The 21995-nt window shown below is 59.6% G+C and overlaps 1 protein-coding gene across 1 annotated transcript; it reads right to left on the reverse strand.

The window, feature by feature from the left end:
• Positions 1–1015: 1015 nt before the first annotated feature.
• Thop1 (thimet oligopeptidase 1) lies at positions 1016–20809 on the reverse strand. The gene is made up of 13 exons (XM_027952575.3): positions 20656–20809; positions 17590–17802; positions 14536–14684; positions 13064–13171; positions 10982–11084; positions 7888–8048; positions 6323–6458; positions 5522–5888; positions 5001–5202; positions 3660–3846; positions 3417–3545; positions 1887–2023; positions 1016–1486 (listed from the first exon to the last, which is right to left on the reverse strand). Exons 1-13 carry the CDS (start codon positions 20669–20671, stop codon positions 1331–1333), a joined length of 2064 nt encoding a protein of 687 aa, XP_027808376.1. The 5' UTR covers positions 20672–20809; the 3' UTR covers positions 1016–1330.
• Between the last annotated feature and the right edge of the window lie 1186 nt (positions 20810–21995).

Raw genomic sequence — 21995 nt, forward strand, 5'->3', positions numbered from 1 at the left:
GATGGCTTTTTTGCACTAGGGATGGAGCCCAGAGGCTCTACCCGAGTCACTTCCGCAGCGCTCTGTTGAGACAGGTCTCACTAAGGCTGGCCTTGAACCCGCCATCCTCCTGCCTCAGCCTCCTGGTTGCTGACTGCAGGTGTGTGCCACCGTGCCTGGCTGCCTACCAGAGATTTTTAAGTGGCATGTGACTCACACCGTATTTCTTTTGGGCTGTCCAGGAGAGGCCATCTGCCATGCTCCCACCCAGGTGCCTCCCGAAGCCCTCTTGAGGGCAACCAGGAGAGGTCCTGATACATGCTGGACCAGGCCAGTATTGCAGTCCCTGCCTCCTAGAACCCCTGGCATGTACCAGGTGCGTGGCAGTGCCCCAGGCTTGGTGAGAACAGAGGGGGGCACAGCCCCAGAAACCCTCCCCAAGGAAGTGAGGACTGGGGTGGACGTCTGGCCCACACCCAGGGGCCTTGGAAAGGAAGACCACAGCTGCTTCCCGCAGCCACGCTGAACCAGAGTGAGTGAGTCCACCAACCCTGCACAGGTCTGGTCACAAGGTCACAGCAAAGTCTTCTGGTGGGTGCTCGGGAGAAAGCACTATCTGTGGGCACGAGGCTGGAGCCGCTGACCAGGCAGGCTGCATGTCCCAGGAGGTCCCATCTCCACCAGGCCACGAGTGCACACAGGGTCCTGGGCTCAGGTGAGGCCAGGGCTGAATGTGGAGGGGAGAGGGGGATACCCGCAGGAGTAGAGAGATCTTAGCGGGCGACCCCAGGACCTTGGTTTGGCCAGATAGAGCCGGGGGCCCTTCCCAGGTGCCCAGTGTGAGCTTGTCCCCAGGGACCCAGGCATGCCAGAGCCCGGAGCCCAAGCACACCACTGCCTGGAGCCACAGGCTGGCCAGATCCTGAGGACCGAGTGGGACGTTAGGGGTCACAGAGACATCTCGTGTGACCAAGCGTAATGGCCACCTGCAGCTACTCCACGACGGGAGGGAGAGCAAAGACCAGCCGGGAGCCCCTTTTGTTTGACATGTTTAATGGCTGCATCTCAGAACCACCTCGTAGACCGAAGGCGGCCCTCAGAGGGACACCCTAGTGCAACAGGACGAGGCCCTCGCCGGGGAGGGCACTCGAGCGCCAGCTCGCACACCAGCTCCAGCCCAGAAGGGGCCACAACAGGACATCCGAGACCTGGACGTGACAAGGACAAGGGAGAGACTGCCCCCTGTGTGCCCACCCTCAAAAAGCACCGTGCTGGTGGCCGCCCACCCCAGACTGGGGCTAAGGCACAGGGCGGCAGGAACGTGGGCTGGACGTGGATCCCGTGGGCAGCGTCAGCAGGAGGGCGGCTCACTGCCCTCCACCTGCAGTCCCTTGCTCAGGAGGAAGGCGTCCTGCCTGGGGTCGCGGCCCAGGAAGAGCTTCAGCATGGCACTGGCGTCCTCGGAGCCACCGGGCCTCAGGATGGTGCTTCTGTAGTCCATGCCAACCTGCCAGGGCAGAGCAAGCTGGGCTGGGCGCAGAGGGCGGGAGGTGGGCGGGTGGCCGGGAGCACGCATGCGACCCCATGCCCAGGGCCCGTGTCAATGCGGACGCCTGGTGGGAAGTCCCTGGTGGAGGCTCAGGAAGGGCTAGGCCTGGGCCAAGGCTGAGCAAGGCTGGACAGGCTGCTGGGGTTCAGCAGGGGCCCTGTCCGGGAACACAGGGCCGAGGACTCAGCACCACGCCCTAGAGGCCTGGCCTCCACCTGCCCCTCTGCCACCTGGCAGTGGGCCTGAGGCCCAGGGTGTGCCGTTCCTGGTCCTGGACCAGGGACCATCACAGAACTCTGGGCTGATGCAGGCTGAGACCCTTCCCTGGAGACCCCTGACCCGTGCTCGCTGCCCTCACCTTGCGGTTCAGGACACCCTCCTGCTTGAAGCGCGTGTGGAACATGTCCATGGAGTACACCTCACTCCACAGGTAGCCATAGTACTGGGCGTCGTAGCCCCCCGCCAGGTGGCCGAAGGTAGCAGGCATGTTGGTCCCTGCACAGAACAGCGAGGCTCAGGTGCAGCCTCCTGGGCTCCCAGGGAGGGAGGTGCCAGCAGCTGCCCCAGAGCCTGGCCAGGCAGGAGGTGGGCACATGGCCAGAGGGAAGGTGCTGCTCTGCAGGCAGGGTGGGCATGCTTGGGTGTCACATGGGCACCCCAACGAGGGGCTTGGGCTGCTGGCTCCAGGCACACCCCCTGGTTGGCCACACCCATCATCCCAGTAACCCAGGAGGTCACGGCAGGAGGGACGCGGGTTCCAGGCCAGTGGGCAACTTAGCCAGGCCCTGGCTCAAAACAAAAATAAGGGCTGGGCTGGGAGCAGGGGCACAGCCTGTAATCACAGAGGCTCGGGAGGCTGGGGCGTTGGACTGTAAGTTCAAGGACAGCCTCAGGAACCGAGACCCTGTCTCATTAAAAATAAGGGCTGGGCTGGGGCTCAGCGGTAGAGTGCTCGCCCAGCACGTGTGAGGCCTGCCGTCCATCCCAGCTGAAAACCCCTCGTGTGAAAAATCTCTTAAGTGCTTACGAAATATTAATCCATGAAACGCTGCATGTTGAGGGGCTGGGCTGGGGCTCAGTGGTAGGGCGCTCGCCTAGCACGTGCGGGGCCCTGGGTCCCCATCCTCAGCACCACATACAAATAAAATAAAGGTGCTGTGTCCCCAACAGCTAAAACGACAACAACCAATGCTGCAGGTTGAAGCAGCGTCGTCCTTGTGTGCACGAGCGTGTGCACACAGCCCAAGGATGCACACCACGCGCTGTGCCCTCGTTTTCTGTCTTAGACTCTGCGGTCTGCCATGCTTCAGGATCAAGAAGACCCTAGTTCCCTGGTCTGTTTCTCTGAAGCAAAGGCCCAGGAGAACCTGGGCCTGAGAGCCAGTCTCCCCGACACCGCCCCTAGTCGGCGGTGGTTTGCCCCCCACGGCGACTCCCACCCACCAGGTAGAAGGCGAGTGGCCCTCGTGGTGCGGCGGAGAGCCCCCAGCGAGGTCCGGCACAGAGACGCAGCAAGGAGGAAGGAGGGGGCAGGAGGGGCACCCACCGCTCCCCCCACACCATGGAAGTGTGGAGCCAGACCACGCCACGGGGCGGGGTGTCCTGGGCTGCCCAGGGGAGCCGCCTCCCCAGCCAGGACCCTGCATGTCCTGACATCACTGTGTCCCTCTGGGCGGCCACTGTGGAAACCCTGGTCAGGGAAGCCCTCCAGCAGCAGGTGCTGGCTGGGGAGCTGGAGGAGCGGGAGCTCGATGCAGTAGGGTCACCCGGCAGTGGAGAGGGCCAGCGGGACTGGGCCAGACACAGCAGCTGGGGGCACCCGGCGCAGGGCCGCCTCTCCCCCGGCTGTGGCCCCTGTCCAGGACGGGCTGGGATGGCAAGCGGCTACCTGGTGTGGCCGGGACCCCCAAGATCTCCTGGCAGAGCCGGGCATACTCCTCGGCGGGGTCTGCGTCTGTCTGCGTGTGCAGGGCCTGGTCCACCTTGGCGAGGACGATCTGGCGCAGGTTGAAGAGGCCTAGCGGGAGGAGGCGGACAGGAGGCTGACGTGGGTGGCCTCAGAGGTCCAGGCCCTGGCAGGACACACCGGGGCCACAGGCCGAGGGCAGAGCCCCTGTCCCCAGGAGCGCACCTGTGTTGGCCTGCCGGGACTTGATGAGCTTGTCCAGCAGCTCCTGGGGCACGGCGCTGCCCGTGCGGTAGTGCTGGGACATGCGCAGCAGGGGCTCCTTCTCCCACACCCAGTTCTCCAGCATCTGGGACGGGGCCTCCACGAAGTCCCGCTCCACGTGGGTCCCGCTGAACATGGCGAACTCAGCCTGTGGGGCACAGGAGGCCTCAGCTCCACGCCCTGCTCCAGACACCCGACCTGGCCGCACCTGGGCACAGCCCTCCCCACAGCCTGTGAAGCCTGAAGATGACGGGGACGGGGACGTTCCTGGGCTACTGAAGATGGCAGCCACCTGTGCTCCTCTGTCCTGTCCGCGGAGCTGACCCCTAGAGAGGGCAAGGCAGGTCACAGAGTGACAAAAGCCCAGCTAGATAAAGACTACGGAGTGAGCCTCGTCCAGGTTAAAGACACGAGCTCCTCAGGCCACCAAGGAGCGAATTGCACAGTTGGAACTCAGCCACAAGCAGGAGCGGGGGACAAGGTGGCGGTGTGGACTGTGCTCACTGGGGACCAGACACAACATCACCGCCACTCCACTGACAGGAAACGTCAAACAGGGCAGTGCCGAGACAGGCAGTGGATGTGTGGGTACAAAGGGCTGGGGAGATGCCAGCGCAGTGGCACACAGCTGTCGTCCCAGCGACAGGATGTTCCTGGTGGGGCGAGAAGCGCAGTGGGACAGCGAGAGGCAGCAGTGCTCATCCAGGCGCAGGCTCCAGGCTGCCACAGGACACAGGCTGCAGCCTGCCACACCTTGGTCCCCTGGGCGCAGCGTTTCCATCTGGGGTGGTGCTCTGAGCCCACTTCCAAGGCCCCACTGGGTCCCCTGGCTTTCCTGGGGTCCCTGGCAGGAGCAGCAGGAGGCGACCTCTGCACCTCTCCCAGCACGTTGGCAGCTCCGCGAGGCCTGGGGTTGGACTGTGTCCTTTCAAGAGCCACCATGCAGGTGCTAAGCCCTCAAACCAAAGAATGTGATGTGCCGGGGCCGGGAACTTCCAAGAGGGCAGCAGGCGGGACTCGTCCATCCCGACTTGTGAGAGATCAGGACTGGCCGGCAAGGGGGCGGTTTCAGGGCACAGGGGAAAGACGCCCTCACCAGCCAAGGCCCCCAGAGGAGGCAGCCACCCCATGCGACAGCGGGGCTGTCTCGGGACTGCCAGGAAATCACACCCGTGACTGAGCCATCGGCTTTGCGGCACCTTGTGACGGCAGCCCCAGGCCACAGTCACGGTGGGGCCGCCATCTCCATGGTGATGTCTGGTGCAGAGCCCCACGGGCGGCAGACCCCCAAGCCACACCCACCTGTGAGCAGAGCTGGTGCATCACGTGCCCAAACTCGTGGAAGTAGGTCTCCACCTCGTCGTGCTGCAGCAGGGACGGGGCGTCCGGGGTGGGCTTGGTGAAGTTGGCCACCATGGCCGCAATGGCGATCTGGCGGCTCCCGTCCTGCCGCAGGCAGCCTGGCTGCAGGCCGAAGCAGGCTGCGTGCCCGTACTTTCCTTCCCTGGGCAAGGAGGCAGGGTAAGGCCCAGGGAACAAGATGCCAGGCTGTCCCATTCTGCCACCCAACTCCAGCTCCTGCAGCCCGTCAGATCACAGACCTCAGGACCCCTCAGGACCCCGCAGCCCCACTCCCTGGGCAGGGCCTCCCAGCATGAAGCCGGAGGACAGGCCACAGGGCCCTCCCTATGTGCAGAGTAGCCCAGGCACCAGCAGCCGTGTTGGGGAGCAGATGAAACGATGGTGACAATCAGGTGTCACCAGGCAGGCCCTAGTGCTCCTCCCCAGAAGGCTCCTCCCTCCCCAGGCCCGGCCATGCCCACCTGGGGTAGAGGTCCAGGTAGAACTTGCCAATCACCTCCCCGGAGGCTGCGTCCCGCACCGAGTACAGCCGCACGTCCTCGTGCCACACGGTGGCGCCCTCCTCCAGGTGGAAGGTGAGCCCCAGGAGCTCCTGGTAGATGCCCAGCAGCCCCCGGGTGACGACCTGCATGGGGAAGTACTCCTTGAGCAGGTTCTGGTCCACGCGGAAGCGTGTCTCCTCCACCTGGTTCATGTAGTAGCGCATGTCCCAGGCGTGGATGCGCCCGTCGAACGCCAGGCCCCGCCTCGCGCACTCGGCCTTCTTCAGCTCCAGGATGACGGCGCGCTCCTGCTCCCCGAGGGGCTTCAGCTTCTGGGCCAGCTCGTCTGGGGAGGCAGGTTCCGTCATGCTGGGTCCAGCACGCTGGCCCGGTCCTGCCAGCCCCCCCAGACGAGGACGCAAGCTCAAGAGCGAGGACACCGGCGATGCCAGGCTGGCACCATGGCACGCCCCCAGCTCGTGCAGGCAGGTGTCCGCCATCCTCTACTCCACAGGAGGAGGCCAAGGCAGGGCTCCCCGCCCCAGGCGGCGCCAGGCAGAGGCCTCACTTCAGAGCCTGGACAATCGACCGTGACGCCCACTGAGCCCCTGCAGGCTGACGGAGGCTTACAGGTGACGGTCACGGTGCGTGGACGGAGCAAGACCCAGCTCATGGGCAGCAGCCCAGGCCAGAGAATAGCCGCAGGATCGATCCACACCTGGGCCGCCCCGTGGTCTTCCCGGGGGAAGCCCAGGACCAGTGCAGGTGGGGACAGGTTACCTAGGAAGGTGGCCACGGCCTGGCTGGTCTTGGCCATGTTCATCTCCAGGACGTAGTCGGCGTGTGTGCGGAACCCCAGCAGGCTGGACTTCTGTGCCCGCAGGGCCACCAGCTCCTTGAGGATGGCACAGTTCTCCTGCAATCACACGGCAGCCCGTGAGTCAGGGGTGCCCCCCTGAGCCCTCGCTGTCCTGCGTCTGACAGTCCGGGCTGCTCGGCACTAGGCTGCCCGCCTCAGGTGCCTGTGCCTGGAGCTCTTTCCAGAATCAGACCCAGCCCCATTGCCCCCTGCAAAAGATGCTGAATGAGGACATGTACCCAGAGGCCACCTGGCCATCCAAGGGGTATGGAAACCCAGGACTGTGGATGGGGAGTGCACAACCTGAACACCTGGCCACAGCACACAGGCTGTGCCCAGCAGGTCTGGAAGGGGTCCCATGCCACGAGCGGAAGCAACGCCGGGGGCAGGGATGGCCCCAGGAGTGGCACTGCTGTGCTTGGGGACACCACACCCTCTAGGCTATGGCCATCCCAGGCTCTATCCACCGCCACCACACTGGCACAGCAGACTGACCTGGCAGGTCACATAGGCAGCCGACCAGGGCCTGCTGGACACCCACAGTAAGACCCACTGCCTCCCGCATCCCTGAGGAGCAGCAGGGGCCGCTCGAACAGGACGCACCCTGAGTACCACGGCCACGGAGCCCGGTTAAAGCCGGGGATTGTGTGGCCAACTCAGATGAGAGGACCCAGGGGACGTCCAGCAGTGCCCAGCTCCACGTGGCCAGACACAGAGTCCCGCTCCACTCTGGGTCTCAGCGCACCCTGTACTCTGCCATTGACCTAAAGCCTGGGGGGTCAGGATGGCACTCGGGGCGAGGACTCTCCAGGGCCACACCAGGCCGCGGTGCCCTGGCCAGAGCCTGCTCTGGAGGAGGTGCAGCCCCACCTCTCACTGTCGTGGGGAGTCCCTGGAGCCCCGTGTGGTCTGCCTCCGCCCAGGGCAGCAGACCCTCAGGTTAGAACCTGCTTCTGCTGGGGGCCTCCTGCCACCAGCCCTCCCAGTCACACAGGCACCAATGTGGTGGCACTGGGGCATCCAAGGGGGCCGGCCCCATTGCCCCCTGCAAGAGATGCTAAATGAGGACATGCACCAGAGGCCACCTGGCCATCCAGCGGGTGTGGAAACCCAGGACTGTGGATGGGGAGTGCACAACCTGAACACCTGGCCACAGCACACAGGCTGTGCCCAGCAGGTCTGCGACAGCTACACCACGTGAGAGAGGGACCCCAGGCTGCAGCAAGTGAGGGACAGCTGGAGAGCCATGCCTGGGGTAGCCCTGGACGAGAGCTTGGGAAAGGGCATCCAGGGCCACTGTGCCCAGGGAAGAGCTGGACCTGACAGACACCTCCTGGGGGCAGACCGAGCCCCACAGGGAGGCCTCTGTGGGTCACTAAAGCCACGCAGGCAGAGGTCAGACGGACCTGGGGACAAAGCCATGGAGGCAGCTCACCCGAGTGGACGGCACCTGGGCCAGCGGCGGAGGCCGAGGGAGGCCACTCACCTCCTTGCAGCGGCAGTTGAAGGCCTCCTCCACCTTCCTCCTGGTCTCGGGTACGTGGCACTTCTTCAGGAGTGGGAAGTAGTGGGGGTACTTGAGGGTGACTTTCAACTTATCATCCTCAGTCTTCTCCAACGAGTTCAGAAAGTCCTCAGGGAGTCCTCCTGTGGGGACAGAACCAGAGGCTATTAAGTGAATGGCACGGTCACAGCGGGCCCAGGGAGCGCAGGGAAGGCATGGGCTTCCCTTGTGCAAAGGCTGGGACAAGAGCCAGCAGGGAGTGGTCATTCAGGACAGCGCCCTTCCGTGCCCTCAGCAGGACTCTGCACCTGGGCAACCCACAGCCTTCTCGTTAGGAAACCCTCATGGCCAGAAGAGCTGAACGTGGGGTGGGCACGCAGGGAGCCTTGCCCTGGCTCTCGTGTGGCACAACGGGGGTGGTGGAGTCCTGGTCAGACCCATGCACAGGGGACGCCAGGGGACCTCAAATGCTAAGAAGGAAAATAGGGAGCAGCAAAGAACCAACAGAAAGCTAGGAGGCAAACGCCTGTGCCTGGCCACGTCCCCACCTGTCCCCCAGAATGGGCCTCTCGTGAGCACACTGCCACTCCTGTGGAACTGTCCCTCGTGGGGGTCTCCTGTTAGTGGCACCACCAGCCAAAGACCCGTCCGGTCGCCCGAGTGCCAACAGAGCCTTGCCTTCCCACTGGAGCCCCCAGCTGGGGGACACCCAGGCTGCAGGCTGCGTGCTCAAGCTCAGAGCCAGGCACGGGCAGGCTGTGTCATGACCAGGACAGCTTCCCAGGGCCACCTGGGAGGCCGCCTCGGCATGTGGGAAGGGTCCTGAGGGTTTCCAGGTTGGGGTGGAGACATGACGGGCTAGCTGGGCCTCAGTCCTGCTGGGTTCTGTGCTGGCCTAACAGATCCTCACTCACCAGGAGCCCCGACTGGGGTTCAGGGGCCCAGCAGCAGTGACACAGCCCTCAGAACCGACCCCCTGGGTGCCACACACTGCCCTGGGGCTGCTGGGGCCGTGCGCATCTTCCCCCACCACAATCACCGCCACTGTGAAGGGGACCGACTTCTCGCCGCCGGCAAAAGAGTCAGAACAGGGAAAAGGGCCGGCTGTGGACCTGAATGGCTGGAACTGAGGGGTCACCATGTACTCGGGGACCTTCTGAGTAGACACAGAGCACGTGTGAGACACACATGCACGCTGGGTGTATACGGACATCTCCCCACTCCAATGGGGTCACACTTGGCCTATCCACGCCCTGGAGTGCTTCCTGTCCCCTGGCCATCCCGGGCCCACCAGGAGCTACAGGTGCTGCTGCCACCCAGCACCACAAGGAGGGTGGTCCACACGTCAGCCCCAAAGACCAAAGCAAGCAGCGCCCTTCCTGCTGCACGTCCTGCCCTCCCCACTGCAGAGTCAGCAGGTGGCAATTCGAGCCACCAAAGCCAGGACGCCCACACGCCCTCCTGGCTCTGTGTAGGGAGCCTGGAGAGGAGCCCTGGGTGCAACGAGTCACCTGGCACCCATGTCCTGTCCCTAAACTTCTTCCTCCACCAGAGGAGCCCGGACTCCTTGGAGAGGTGGCCGATGCGGGTGCCGGGACAGGGAAGGTGCAGGATGAGCCAGAAGGTGGGCAAGTGCTTGGAAGCCTGGCACACCCAGGGGCACACACGGGCACCAAGGAACCCCACCAGGGGACTGCAGGCTGAGCGGTCAGCACCCGCTGAGCACTCGAGATCCGCGTTCCACCCCCAGCACGGCACATGCACAGAAGGAAGCAGGGCTGGGACCCCCGAGTCAGACAGGAAGCTCTGCACCTGTGCGGTGAGAAGCAGGGACCGCCAGCCTGAGGGGACGTGGCGGCAGAGGGGCACCTGCGGAGCTCTCAGCAAGGGCGTAAGTGCAGGGAGGGCAGCGCCCCACAGCCCACCAGCACAGAAGGCAAGTGCGCCTCCCTGCACAGTGCCCCTCTGCTGGACTCCAGAGGCCCTGTGGCGGGTAGCAGGGCAGCAAAACAGCATGTGGTGGCAGATGCCGCGGCTTTCAGAGCTGGGGAATAGGTGCTCTAGAGCCATCGGGGGCCTCAGCTCTCCCAGGAGCCTGGAGCCAAAGGGTGGGTCTTCGCTGCCAGTGACACACAGACCAAGCGAGGAGGGTGGCTGGGCTCAGCCGGCTGTCCCGGGGCACTCAGTGGAAGCTGTGCCTGGATCTTGTGGGTTTTCCTGGCCAGCCTCTTCAGAGGAGCCACCCACGTGACAACATCCCTTAGACGACACCGTCACATGGAACGGGGAACACCAGCCTTGTTAGAACCCCAGCAGAGTCCTCAGGGACAGAAAGACAAATGCCACAAAACAGGCCCGGCTTTCAAGACAGGAATGAAAGGCCGAGGGACCCTCCTGCCAGAAAGGGTGGGTCTCAGGGAGGGCCCTGGGGGCGCGTGCAGCTCGTTCCTGCTGCAGCTTAGATCACACACACGCAGAACCTCAAGAGATGGGCAGAGCAGACCCCAGACGTGAAAAGTGCCCGCAGGTCCCCCCGTGTGTCCTCGAGATCATTCTGCAGGTCTGGCATGTCCACAGTCAGTTGTTTGGGGAAGGAGAGGCGAGAAGAAGGGGGAACCAGGCCTCCAGGACTCCACACGCAGTCAGGCCTGGGAACAATGGCTTCCACGGCCCACCTTTCAGGAAGACTAAACCACCACCAGGGGACTGGGCTGCGGCGCAGTGGGGGACGCTTGTCTAGCACGTGTGAGGCCCCAGCACCACAAATAATAAGTAAATAAAATACAGAATTGCGTCCATCTACGGCTAAAAAAATATCGGGGAAAAAAAGTAAACAAAAAAACCACCCCCAAGGAGGCAGGAACACCTAGTGGCCAGCCTCTCCTGCCCCCACAGAGTCACAGCCAAGCCAGGGTTAGCGGCCTCCTGAGGAGGACCTGGAGCCTGGGCTTCCAGAATGCCCATGAGCATGCCAAGTGAGGACGCCCACCATCCAGAGCGCCAGGCACAGCGCCTCCACCTCCTGCCACCCCAACTGCAGCAGCCCCGAGGAGCAGCCCGCACAGGTATGCCGCACCTAGCTCCTCGCGCGTGAAAGGCAGGAAGGTGGTGTCCTCATTCAGGTTCTTGTTGAAGTCGATGCACAGGAGGCTCAGCTTCTTCTTGATGCTCTTGATTTTCTGCAGGGAGAGATAACAGCAGTGGAGGAGGGAGGGACCACACGGGCACACGCACCCAGAGCGGGGCAGAGGCCCCTGCTCGCTCCTATCAAGGGCCTGCCTGGGACGGAGGCTCTCCTCCAAGACCCAGGCAGGAACAGTGACAACTGACAGAGTGACTTGGGAGGTGAGGCAGGAGGGTGGCAAGCTTGAGGACAGACTTTGCAACTTAGCAAGACCCATCTCAAAAAATAAAAAGGGTTAGGAATGTGGCTCAGTGGTAAAGTGACCTTGGTACCAAATCCTCAGTACCAAAAAAAAAAGAAAAACAACTAGAAAAAAGGAAAAATCCCCGTTACCCGTAGGAAGGTGTAGACATCCAGAGTGAAGCTCCACATAACCCTGCACCTGCAGGGCTGGACCCTGGAAAGCTCCAGACTGCGCCCTCTTCTGCTCGGGGTCTAGCCCAGAGCTTTCCAGACCCTCCAAGTAGGAGTTACCATCCGTCAGAGACCACAGCCTAAGCTTCTGGGCATCCGACGAACCTAGGTCTGCACCCTCTACCTGACTAACGTGGTTTGCAAGAAACAGGCAAAAGCCAACCCCACTCAAGTGTGAGCTGATTCACAAGGAACTGACCCCACGGCCTCTTCCAGTCCTGAGGGTGCTTCCTGCTCTCAGGGGCCTCTCGCACACCAACCAGGTGTGCCAACAAGGCTCTACGGACGAGGTGGGACACGGGACGTGCCTGGTGTATGGGGAGGTACGGAATCCCCTGCTCACTAGGGCCACTGTCCAGGAGGAACCCACTGCCGAGAGGGTGTGTAGCTGCCTGAGCTCCACCCTCCCCACCTGGTTCTGGGGGGCTGTGCAGCTCCCACTCTTCCCAACACACTGGTTTTCAGCAACCCGAGGCGTCTCCTGATCACTGAGTCTCCTGGCCGAGGTGAGAATCTGTAGCTGCCTGAGGTGGGCTCTGCTCTTGGGATCTGGGAGTCCCTCGGTCCCAAGGTGGGATCTAGTTCCACTGTAACCAACACTGGATTCACCCAAAAACACACCTCCCAGTTCCACTTTCCTCAGCCATTGGCAGGGACTCCCACCTGGCCGGGATGGCCTCTGTGTCAAGTACTGGTCACCAGCAGGGCTGCAGGCCTGATGCCTACACTAGCCACATCTGTTTCTCTGCACTCTAATGCTTTGGCATCTTGGGGTCTGGCTGACCCTGGGGAGCTGGTCCCTCTCGGGGGCACCAGTTCCTACATTCAGCAAGTGGCTTGCCCTGAAACGTGCTTTTCAGATGCAAACCTGCCAGTGCTGCGCCCACACCTCTGTGGCTCTTGTCCTCCTGGCCACTGTATGCTTGCACTGGTCACCCCAGGGCTGGCTCCTATGCCTAGAGCCAGCCTAGCCGTCCATCGCCACAATCAAGGCTTTGGCCTCGCGCCCCTCCCTGCCTGCTCACAACCTAGAAGTGCTCAGAGTCCCTGATATGCACACCCTGTTCCTGGGAGCTGCAGCAAACCATCCTCACGGGGTGCTTGCCCTGATCTGCCTCTCAGAACCTCAGCCACAGCCCTGCTCCAAGCTCTGCACACGCTAACGCAGGGAATCCTACAGAGGGTCCCAGGAGGCAGTCCTCAGAATGTTCCCTTGGAGCCTGGTCACCCCACCAGGTGGCAGGAGGCTGGTTCAGGGTGCCAGGACTTAGACGTGGGTCTTGCTCATGGCATGGTCCAGTCTGCATCAGCACTGACCCATTATCCCTGTTGTTTTGTGGCCCTGAGAGGGGAGATGGGGGCCCACGTGGCCTATTTGGGACCACAGGGACCTGGCCCCTGGACCAGAAGCAGGCAGCCAAGGCTCTCAGGCTCAGAGGTCAGACCCTCCACATTCAGCAGGCAGCACAGCCTGAGTGGCTCTGGACAGACCCGTCTTCCTGGAGCTTATCCTAGAAAGACACTGCGGGAGGCGGGCCAGGGACAGAGCCACTCACTCACTTCCTGAGTTTCCTTGGGGAGGTGGAGCCCGTTTCTCCGGCCAAGCTTGATCAGCCGCTCCAGGTAGCGCTGCGCCTCTGGCCTCAGTGAGTCCTTCTCAACTTTTTCCTGCAAGTACCAAATGGAAACATTGACGTGAAGAATTAGGACAACACCAAATGCTGGCCAGGAAGAAGGACGAATTCTCTGGTGGGAGTGGGAGAGTGTGGCTGCTCCCAGACAACAGCTGGGCAGTCTCTTAAGACCCAGTCACCCAATCATTAATGCCCACCACAGGCTGGGCACATGGCATTCCAGAGCAGTAATGCCATGTCCACGCAAGACCTGAACCGAGTGCGTGCTTTGCTCTGAACGGCCCCAGCTGACAGGCCAGGGTAAACAGGAACAAGGGGCAGGGCTGGGGGAGGCCGGCATTCTGGTCCTGGAGTTGTGCAACAGCCGTGCACCATGTCACCACCGGGGGAGGTGTGCAAGATGTTCTCACAAGTGCACTGAACCTACCAGTGCCTCTATAAAGACAAAGATTTTAAAAAGTTGCTTTAACTTTTTAAAAAAGTTTAGCTCCTCACGCTCTGACCCATGGCAGCAGCCATGCTGTGGGGAGGTGCACCTGCCTCCTGGCCCACCAGCCAGGGCGTGCTGGCAACAGCAGCACCAGGTCCTCGCCGCCCAGGACAGGAGGGCGGCACAGGCATCCACAGGGGCCACACCTTCTGCCACATCACCCCCGTTGGGCTCCTGTGGGCACAGCTGCTGTCACCAAGCAACACCTTGGTGGCTGGGCCCAGGAACCCAGTGGTGCCTGTGAGAAAGCCTGCAGCCCCCCGAGTGGACACTTTGCTAGACTTGTTCTTGTCATTATTTGTCTTTTTAACTTTCCCTGAGTTGCAAAGCAAACAGAAGGTGATTGTTTTGGGTGGTGGGGGGATTAAGCCCAAGGATACTCTACCACTAACCCTCACCCCAAGCCCCTATCTCAAGGCAGGGTCTTGCCAAGTTTCCAGGCTGGCCTGGAACTCACCCCGTCCTGCCCAGACGAGTCGCTGGGATGACAAGGCGTGGCCACTGCGCCTGGCAAAGCTTACCGTCGAGAAGGTGTTTAACTGTGCTCTCTGTGATGCAGCCACTGCAGCTGTCTGTCCCCAGAAGTGGTTGTCACTGTGATACTTTTTGTTGGGGTACCAGGGATGGAACCCAGGGGCACTTTATCACTAAGCCACATCCCCAGGTTTTTTTGGGTTTTTTTTAGTTTTTTAAATTTCAGACAGGGCCTTGCTAAGTTGCTGAGGCTGACTTTGGACTTGCAATCCTCCTGCCTCAGCCTCCTGAGTCGCTGGGATGACAGGATGACACCACACCCAGCATTGTCATGTTTTTTAAAAGCAAGAGAACAGAGCTCTCTGGTCCTGAGGAAAGAGACCTGCTGCCACCTGGCCTGCCGCCTGGAGGTCCCACCCTGCCCAAGGCCTCACCTGCAGCCAGACGATCCTCTGGTACACATCCTGCCTCATGCTCATCTCCACGTCAAACTCGGAGAGCTTTTTGTCCGCCTCCGTGCTGGCCGAGCGGATGTCCTTGGCTGGAGACACATGCTGGGGGAAGTCAAGGATGTTCCTCTGGACTGCGACAGGTGGGAGAACAGATGGTGGGAAGCAGCCCCACAGGGCCCACATGGCCACCCAGCCCCGCCCTGCCCAGGCACAGCTGTTGGTCCCTCCTCACTGAAATCCTCCACTCAGGCCTGAACTGGACACTGGCTCAGAGGCAAAGAGCTGTTACCATGGTCTCAGGAGACACAGATTCAATTCATGACACTCCACGGTAGGAAAGACCACAACAGAACACACATGACCAGACCAGGGTGCGCAGAAACCCAATTCCAAAGAAACAGCCACAGCCACAGTCTCCCTGTGACTAACAGAGAAGCAGCGTGAACCAGCAGCCGCACTCGCAGGGAGTCACCTGACCAGAACGCACGACCTCAGGGGACCTGCGCACCCTCAGCAGGAGTCCCCACAACCACAGTGGGGGCAGCCCTGTACCCATGAAGGGTGAAGGGGTACACAACGTGGTGCACCCACACTGATAGGAAGCGTCCAGGAGAGCCTATGGACAGAAGATGGTCTCGTGGGTGACAAGACTGGGAGTGACACAAAAGATGCGGAGTTTCTTTCTGGGGGAATAAAAATGCTCTAAGTGGAGGAGTGGCAGCAGCTAGGCACTCCGTGAACACTGAGAGCCACTGAGACGTGGACCTCAAGTGGGAGAGCCGCACAGCCAACTCGGCTCAGCCGGGCAGTTTGAAAAGGAAATGGAGCTGGGAACAGTGTCCACGCCTGTGGTCCCAGTCACTCTGCAGCTGAGGCAGGAGGACCACTGGGCTCAGGAGTTCAAGGCTGGCCTGGGCAACACAGAAAGACACCGTCCTGTGGGGAAAAAGCAGCATATGCTTTGCACTGGAGAGATTCAGATCAGTGAGGTGGACACCATGATCCTGCAGCCAGTGCAGACCCCCAGCCTGGGAGGGTTCCCTATACAGCAAGACCTGTCAGGCAGCGGGGAGGCCCGGCCCGTGAAGCTCAGGAGCTGAACACAGTGGTGGTCTGCGGCAGGCTGACACAAAGTCCTTTTGGGATGTCCAGGCTAGGGACCACCCAGGCACTGCAGGTACACTATGGGTGACAGCCTAGCACCACGGGTGGAAAGGGCCTCTGTGAACAGGGAAGTACCAGGCTCAGCCAGGGGAGGAGGATTCAGGTCAGGGGTCAAGGCTGTGGGGGAGGCGGGAAGCTCCAGGGCACAGGACAGGCAGGCCCAGGCTGTGGCTGCATGCGGAGGGCAGTGGTATGACCAGCTCCGGCTGCCTTCACCACTGCTCCGGCCACTGAGTGGGAAGGGAGTGAGCAGCTGCAGGAGAAGGTGGGAACCACGAACAGCCATGGCACAGTCACACCCAGGAAGAGGCAGGCGGAGTTACCTGAGGGCCAACAGACTCACTTGACACAGAGTGAGAAATCAGAACAACACACCTTGCATCCCAAGTACCACAACAAAGTTTTCAAGTGGCAGCTCCTACAACACACCATAATCACCCATCTAAAAACTTTTAGGGACAATGATGCTCAAAAATCAAACTTTCCTCCTGCCTCAGCTGAATCTCTCCAGTATATGCTGCTTTTTCCCCACAGGACAGTGTCTTGCTGTGTTGCCGAGGCCAGCCTTGAAATCCTGAGCCCAGTGGTCCTCCTGCCTTCACCTGCCCGAGGCCAGAGTGACCAGAGGCAGAGCCGGACTCCACCCAGCCTCTGCCAACAGCAGCAACCCCTCTGGAGTCAGCCTGCTGCGGCCTGGAATGAAATCCATGCTGGAGACGGCTCCAGGCTGAGAGCCCCTCAGCTAGAGCTCAGTGAGGCTCCATGGCTCCCAGGAAAGGGAGACGGTGCCCGAGACCTGGGGCAGGGTGTTTCCTTGCTGACAGTCCTCTGTAGCAAGACCACATGCTCTTTTGGACACACCTGTACACCGTCAACCTCTATGAACAGCTCTGGGACAGTTTCCTGACCCCTTAAACCAGGTGGTCCTCACAAAGTGAGCAAAGGGGCTGTGCTGGCTGGTGAGGGGCACACTTGAGGGTCACCCAAGTTTAGGGTGATGGAGGCTGAGGAGACAGGTGGGGCAGGACACAAAAGGAGGCTGTGTGGCTTGAGCACCGTTTGTGCCCTCCCTGTCCCCAAGGAGGTGAGGCCTCACTGGGTGCAGCTTCCCAATCTTGGATTTCCCAGCCTCAAGGACTGTGAACCAAAATAAACCTCTCAACACATGACCCAGTCTCAGGTATTATTACAGCCACAGAAAACGTACTAAGTCGACAGGGTGGTGGTGGGCACCTGTAGTGCCAGCTATTTAGCAGCCTGAGGCAGAAGGATCCTGAGCCCCAGAATTCAAGATTAGCCTGGGTAACACAGCTAGGACTTGTAGCAAAACCAGAGCTGGGCACGGTGGCACACACCTGTAATCCCAGTAACTAGGGAGGCTGAGGCAGGAGGATCTCAAGTTTGAGGCTAGCCTAGACAACTGTGTAAGGCTCTAAGCAACTTAGCAATGCCCTGTCTCAAAATAAAACATATACACACAAACAAACAAAGACTCAGGCAGAGTTCACTAGTTCAACAGAAAATAAACACCCTCTGTGACTGGGAAGAGGTTAGTGGGACTCCGGTTTCAAGGCTGTCACAGGAGCTGGCTCCCTCCCACTTCAGGCTCCCAGATGATGCAACCCAGGACAGCTGTGGACAGACGGGCAGTGAGGTGGAGGAACAGGAAGGGCAGTGAGGTGGAGGAACACAGAGCAGGAGCCTTCTCTCCTGAAAGACTCCTGGTGCCTGACCCGGATGGCCGTGCCTGATCACTACTGCCCTGGAAGCAGGCGGGCGTCAAGGAGTGGGGGGTGATCAGCACTGGGCCCTGAGCCTGCCGTGGTGTCACCTTGGCACGACACTCCCCACTGGATGCTGAGCAGGGCTCACCTGTGTAGGACACCTCCACATCAGCCAGTGCCTTGAGGGTGCTCTCATAGGAGACGTCCTCAAACTTCTGTGAGCCCACCTTGTCGTACACGTGCTTGGTCTGCTCGATGAGCTCCTTGGTGAGCACCTCGATCTGCTGCGCGCTCAGGTCCCACCTCAGGTAGTTCACCACAGAGCAGGGGGTGGCCGTGTCCAGCACGTCTCCTGCACAGGCTGGACAGAGAGAAGCCAGCACCAACCACGACTGAGCAGGTCTACACTCAGGGTCAAAGTGACCCAGGGGTCTCGTGGAGAAGCACAGACTGAGGTGACTCTGTCCCCTCAAGTCCCTCCAGGGACACTAGGCAACATCTGGGGACATTTGTGGTAGTCACCAAGGGAAGGGATGCCACTGGCATGGACTGGTGGAGACTAGGGATGTGCTCAACACCCCACAGTACCCAGGACACCCAGCAACAATGTCAACCGCACCACTGCTAGAAACCATGCCTGGAGACCCAAGCACCTCAGAGTTCCAGGTTAACAGAAAGGAGGAGCCAGACCCCCGGGCACTCACCGCTCAACTCCCACCATGCAAGAGGACGAAGAAGGCAGGAAGGGGGATTTCCTAGAGAAGCCCCTATTGCTCCCTCCAGGCTCCACACCCAGGTGGGGAGCATGGGCTCCTAGAAGCTCATTAACTCAGTAAGCTCTTCAGGAGGAAGTGTGGCCCCACAGGTGCTGCAGGAGTACAACGAGGGGCCTCGTCCACCCACTCCCGTGCCTCCCTGAGAAAGAGGTGTATAAAATGACCTGCCAGGGGACCCTGCAGGAGGGCAAGAAGAGGAACTGCTTATGGCTGGGCACAGCAAAGCTGGTGAAGCCAGCTGTCAACCCCTGACCCACAGGACCTAGTAGCACCTTACCTGGGCTGGGTTGAGATCTGTTCTTTAAAAGCCAAACATTTTAACCATAAGCCACACACAGTCTATGTCCATGGGTTGTATAAAATAGGCAAGCTGGAGTTTGCCATTCCTTCAAAGAAAGGCTTAAACTTTAACCCTGAATACAAGTAGAGTCCAGGAAAGGGGGTCTGTTGACCAGATGTGCATTTTTTACAAAGGCAGGGGTGAGCCCTAGAAGATAGTTCAGGATTGCAGGAGCTAAAAGTCAAACTGCCTAGGCTGGAGCCCCACCTTGCCACTTGCTAGCTGTGGGACCCTGGCAAGAATTTACTTCTCCAAACCTCAGGATTTCACTTATAATAAAGTGGGTACAATGTAGGACACAGAGTACAGACCTCTCTTAGGACTCAGTGAGAAATCAGAACAACACACCTAGCATCCCAAGTACCACAACAAAGTTTTCAAGTGGCAGTCCTACAACACACCACAAACACTCATCTAAAAACTTTTAGGGACAATGATGTCTCAAAAATCAAACTTTCCAGTGGGTACAGTGACACATTGAGGCAGGAGGATCACGAGATTAAAGCCAGCCTCAGCAAAAGCAAAATGCTAAGCAACTCAGTGACACCTTGTCTGTAAAGAAAATACAAAATAGGCCTGGGGATGTGGCTCAGTGGTGGAGCACCCCTGAGTTCAATCCCTGGTACCAAGAAGAATAAAAGAAAATCAAGCTCCCCCCCCCCCCATTTTGGAAAGGTAATACAATAAGTACATAGTCCATACGTTATAACATCTAAATAGATTGGAGAAACACCTAATAACCAAATCAGTCTTTCTGCAGTGGAGCGAGGAAATGAACACTAGGATTCCTCTCTCCTAGCACTGAACGTGGAGCTGGACAGTCTCTGGGATGGGCTGCCCTGGATACTGAAGTGTGTGAAGCAGCATCCCTGGTCTCCACTCATTCCATGCCAGGAGCACCCGCCCCAGTCATGACAGCCACAAGTGTCCCCAGGTGGCATGAATGCCCCAGTTAACCACTGAGAGGCTGAGAAAAAGGAGGTGCATCAGTCGGACTTTCTGGCCAAATGACTGCTGCAAACTTCAAGCAAATCTCGTTCATGGAGCAGTTTTAATTTAAAAACTGCAGAAAGGGAACCGTGCACCCATATTAAAACTTGTGGTCAAGCAGAGTGTCAGGAGCTCAGAGAAGATGGAGAACAATTGGAACTGGAATTGCCAGGAAACTCTCCCAGAGGAGCAAGGATCTCAGACCCTGTGGAAGTCCACTCAATCTGTAAATATTTACTGACTGCAGCCTCTGTGCTGGGTCTCTGAGTTAATGATCCAGCAGCAAACAAGGCAGACAACATTCCTGCCTCCCTGAAGCCTCAATTGGCCTAATTATTATTATTTACCATGTTTATTGGGTGCTGGAGAAAGAACTGGGGGAGGACAGCCTGCATAAGAAAATTCAAGGATATAAACAAGGAGGCACCACACAACCTGAGCGATTCTCTAAAATACAGAAAACAGGTCACATTGCTCCCCTGATGAAAACCCTTCCAACAGTGCCCCTTTGCCCTTAAAATGAAAGAGTTCCCAGGTGCCTGTTTTAGCCAAAATGACTCTCAAAACGCAGGTGTTCCAGGCTCCCCGCCTATGCCCTGGGGGTCCCTCCGTCCGGGAGGAACCCTCCCTAGCTTTGGCAGGCAGTTGCTTCTGCCCTAGAGTCCAGGCTCCAAGGCCGCCACCCCAGGGGGGCCCTCCAGACCCACCTCTGTACAGGGGGCTCCCCGAGACCGCCTGCTGCACGCCACCGACCCCCATCTAAAGTCCTCGTTTGCTCGTTAACTTCTGAACGACCGATTTCCCTGCAGAACTCCAGAAGGACCGGGCGCGGGTCCTAATCACTGTCCCCCCCCCCCCGGAGTCCACCCCAGGGCCCGACCCGTCCACGGGGGAAGCTCGCGAAGTTTGCGAATTGGATGAAGCGCTGGAAAAGTTGGTTCATTCATTCGGCAGACCAGGAGGCAGGGTCAGCCACCAAATGCCCGCCATTCTGGGCTCAGGGTCACTGGGCTCGGGTCTCAGGCCCAAGTCGCGATCCCGGGAGACGCGCGGGTGCAAGGGACGCCGGGGTCCGGCGAGCTGGGCCTCGGCGAGAGGCGGCTAGTACCTGCGGGGGGCTTCATGGCGGGCGGGTCTGCTCCGACGGCACCCTCGCTGCACCCGGCCAGCGTCCACCAGCCTCAGCTGAGGTGGACACCTCCAGCGCCACAGGTCCGCTGCCGCCGTCGGCCGCAGACTGAGGCGCCCGCCGCCCGCGCGCCCAGGGCATGCTGGGAGGGCGCGTGCGCAGGGACCACAGGGCGCAGGCGTGCCCGAGCTCCGCCCACACCTCGAGGCCGCCGACTCTCTGACGCTCCACTCTACGCACGCGCTGCAACCCTCCCGGCCCATCATTGGTCCTCAGAGGTGGATGGGCGGAGCTACCGGCTACACCCATCCAGAACCTCGCGGTCCACTGGGAAAGAGCGTTTCCATGGAAACCGCACACACCTCTGGCTCTGAAGCGTTCCTGCCAGTTCTTCACCTGGGCTTCAGACGCCTGAATTCATTTGTACTTTCCTGCTTGCTTGCTTCCTTCCTCCTTCCTTCCTTCGTTTCTTGCGATTGAACCCAGTGGTGCTTTACCACTGAACTACATCTCCAGCCCTTTTTATTTTTCGAGACAGGGTCTGGCTATGTTGCTGAGGCTGGCCTTGAATTTAGGATTCTCCTGCCTCAACCTACCGAATCGCTGGGATTACAGCCGTGGCCATCATGCCCGGCTGCCTCCTTTTTACAATTGTGTATTGAGTTGTTTTTATAAGCTTTCTCCCTCCTTAGGGGCTCCCCCCACTCCAGGGATGGAACCCAGGGCCTTGTGCATGTGATGCAGGCACTCTACCAACTGAGCTGTATGCCCAGCCCTCTTAGGGCCCTCTTGTTATGGATCGCTTATAGTATCCCAAAACACTTTTTGTAGGTTATTTCCTTCCCAGTATCCTGTCCGGCTTCCAGCATCTAAGTAATAGTGTAGGTACCCTAAGTGTCAACTGAATGTGGTTCATCAATTTAAGAAACCACAGTTAAAAAGAAAAAGAAAACAAACATAAGCTAGAAAGTATAATCAAGAAAGTGTCAGTAAAGAAGCCAGGCTAGGTGGTACAGGCCTGTAATCCCAGGGACTCACAAGGCTGAGACGGGAGGATGGAAAACTCCAGACCAGCCGCAGCAATTTAGGGAGATCTTGTCTCAAAATAAAAAATAATAGTAACAAAAAATAGTAATTTTGAGAAGGATGAGGAACGTGGCTTAGTGGTACCATTGGGTTCAATCCCTGGTACCAAAAAAAAAAAAAGAAGAAAGAAAAAGAAAAAGAAAGTGTTAGTAAAGGGACCCATGACCCCATGACTTCATATCACAAGTGTTTTGAAACAGTGCATAAGCTGACCTATATCCAGTGATGTTCTC

This window comes from Marmota flaviventris, chromosome 1 (genome assembly GCF_047511675.1).
Source record: "Marmota flaviventris isolate mMarFla1 chromosome 1, mMarFla1.hap1, whole genome shotgun sequence".
Classification (NCBI taxonomy): domain Eukaryota; kingdom Metazoa; phylum Chordata; class Mammalia; order Rodentia; family Sciuridae; genus Marmota; species Marmota flaviventris.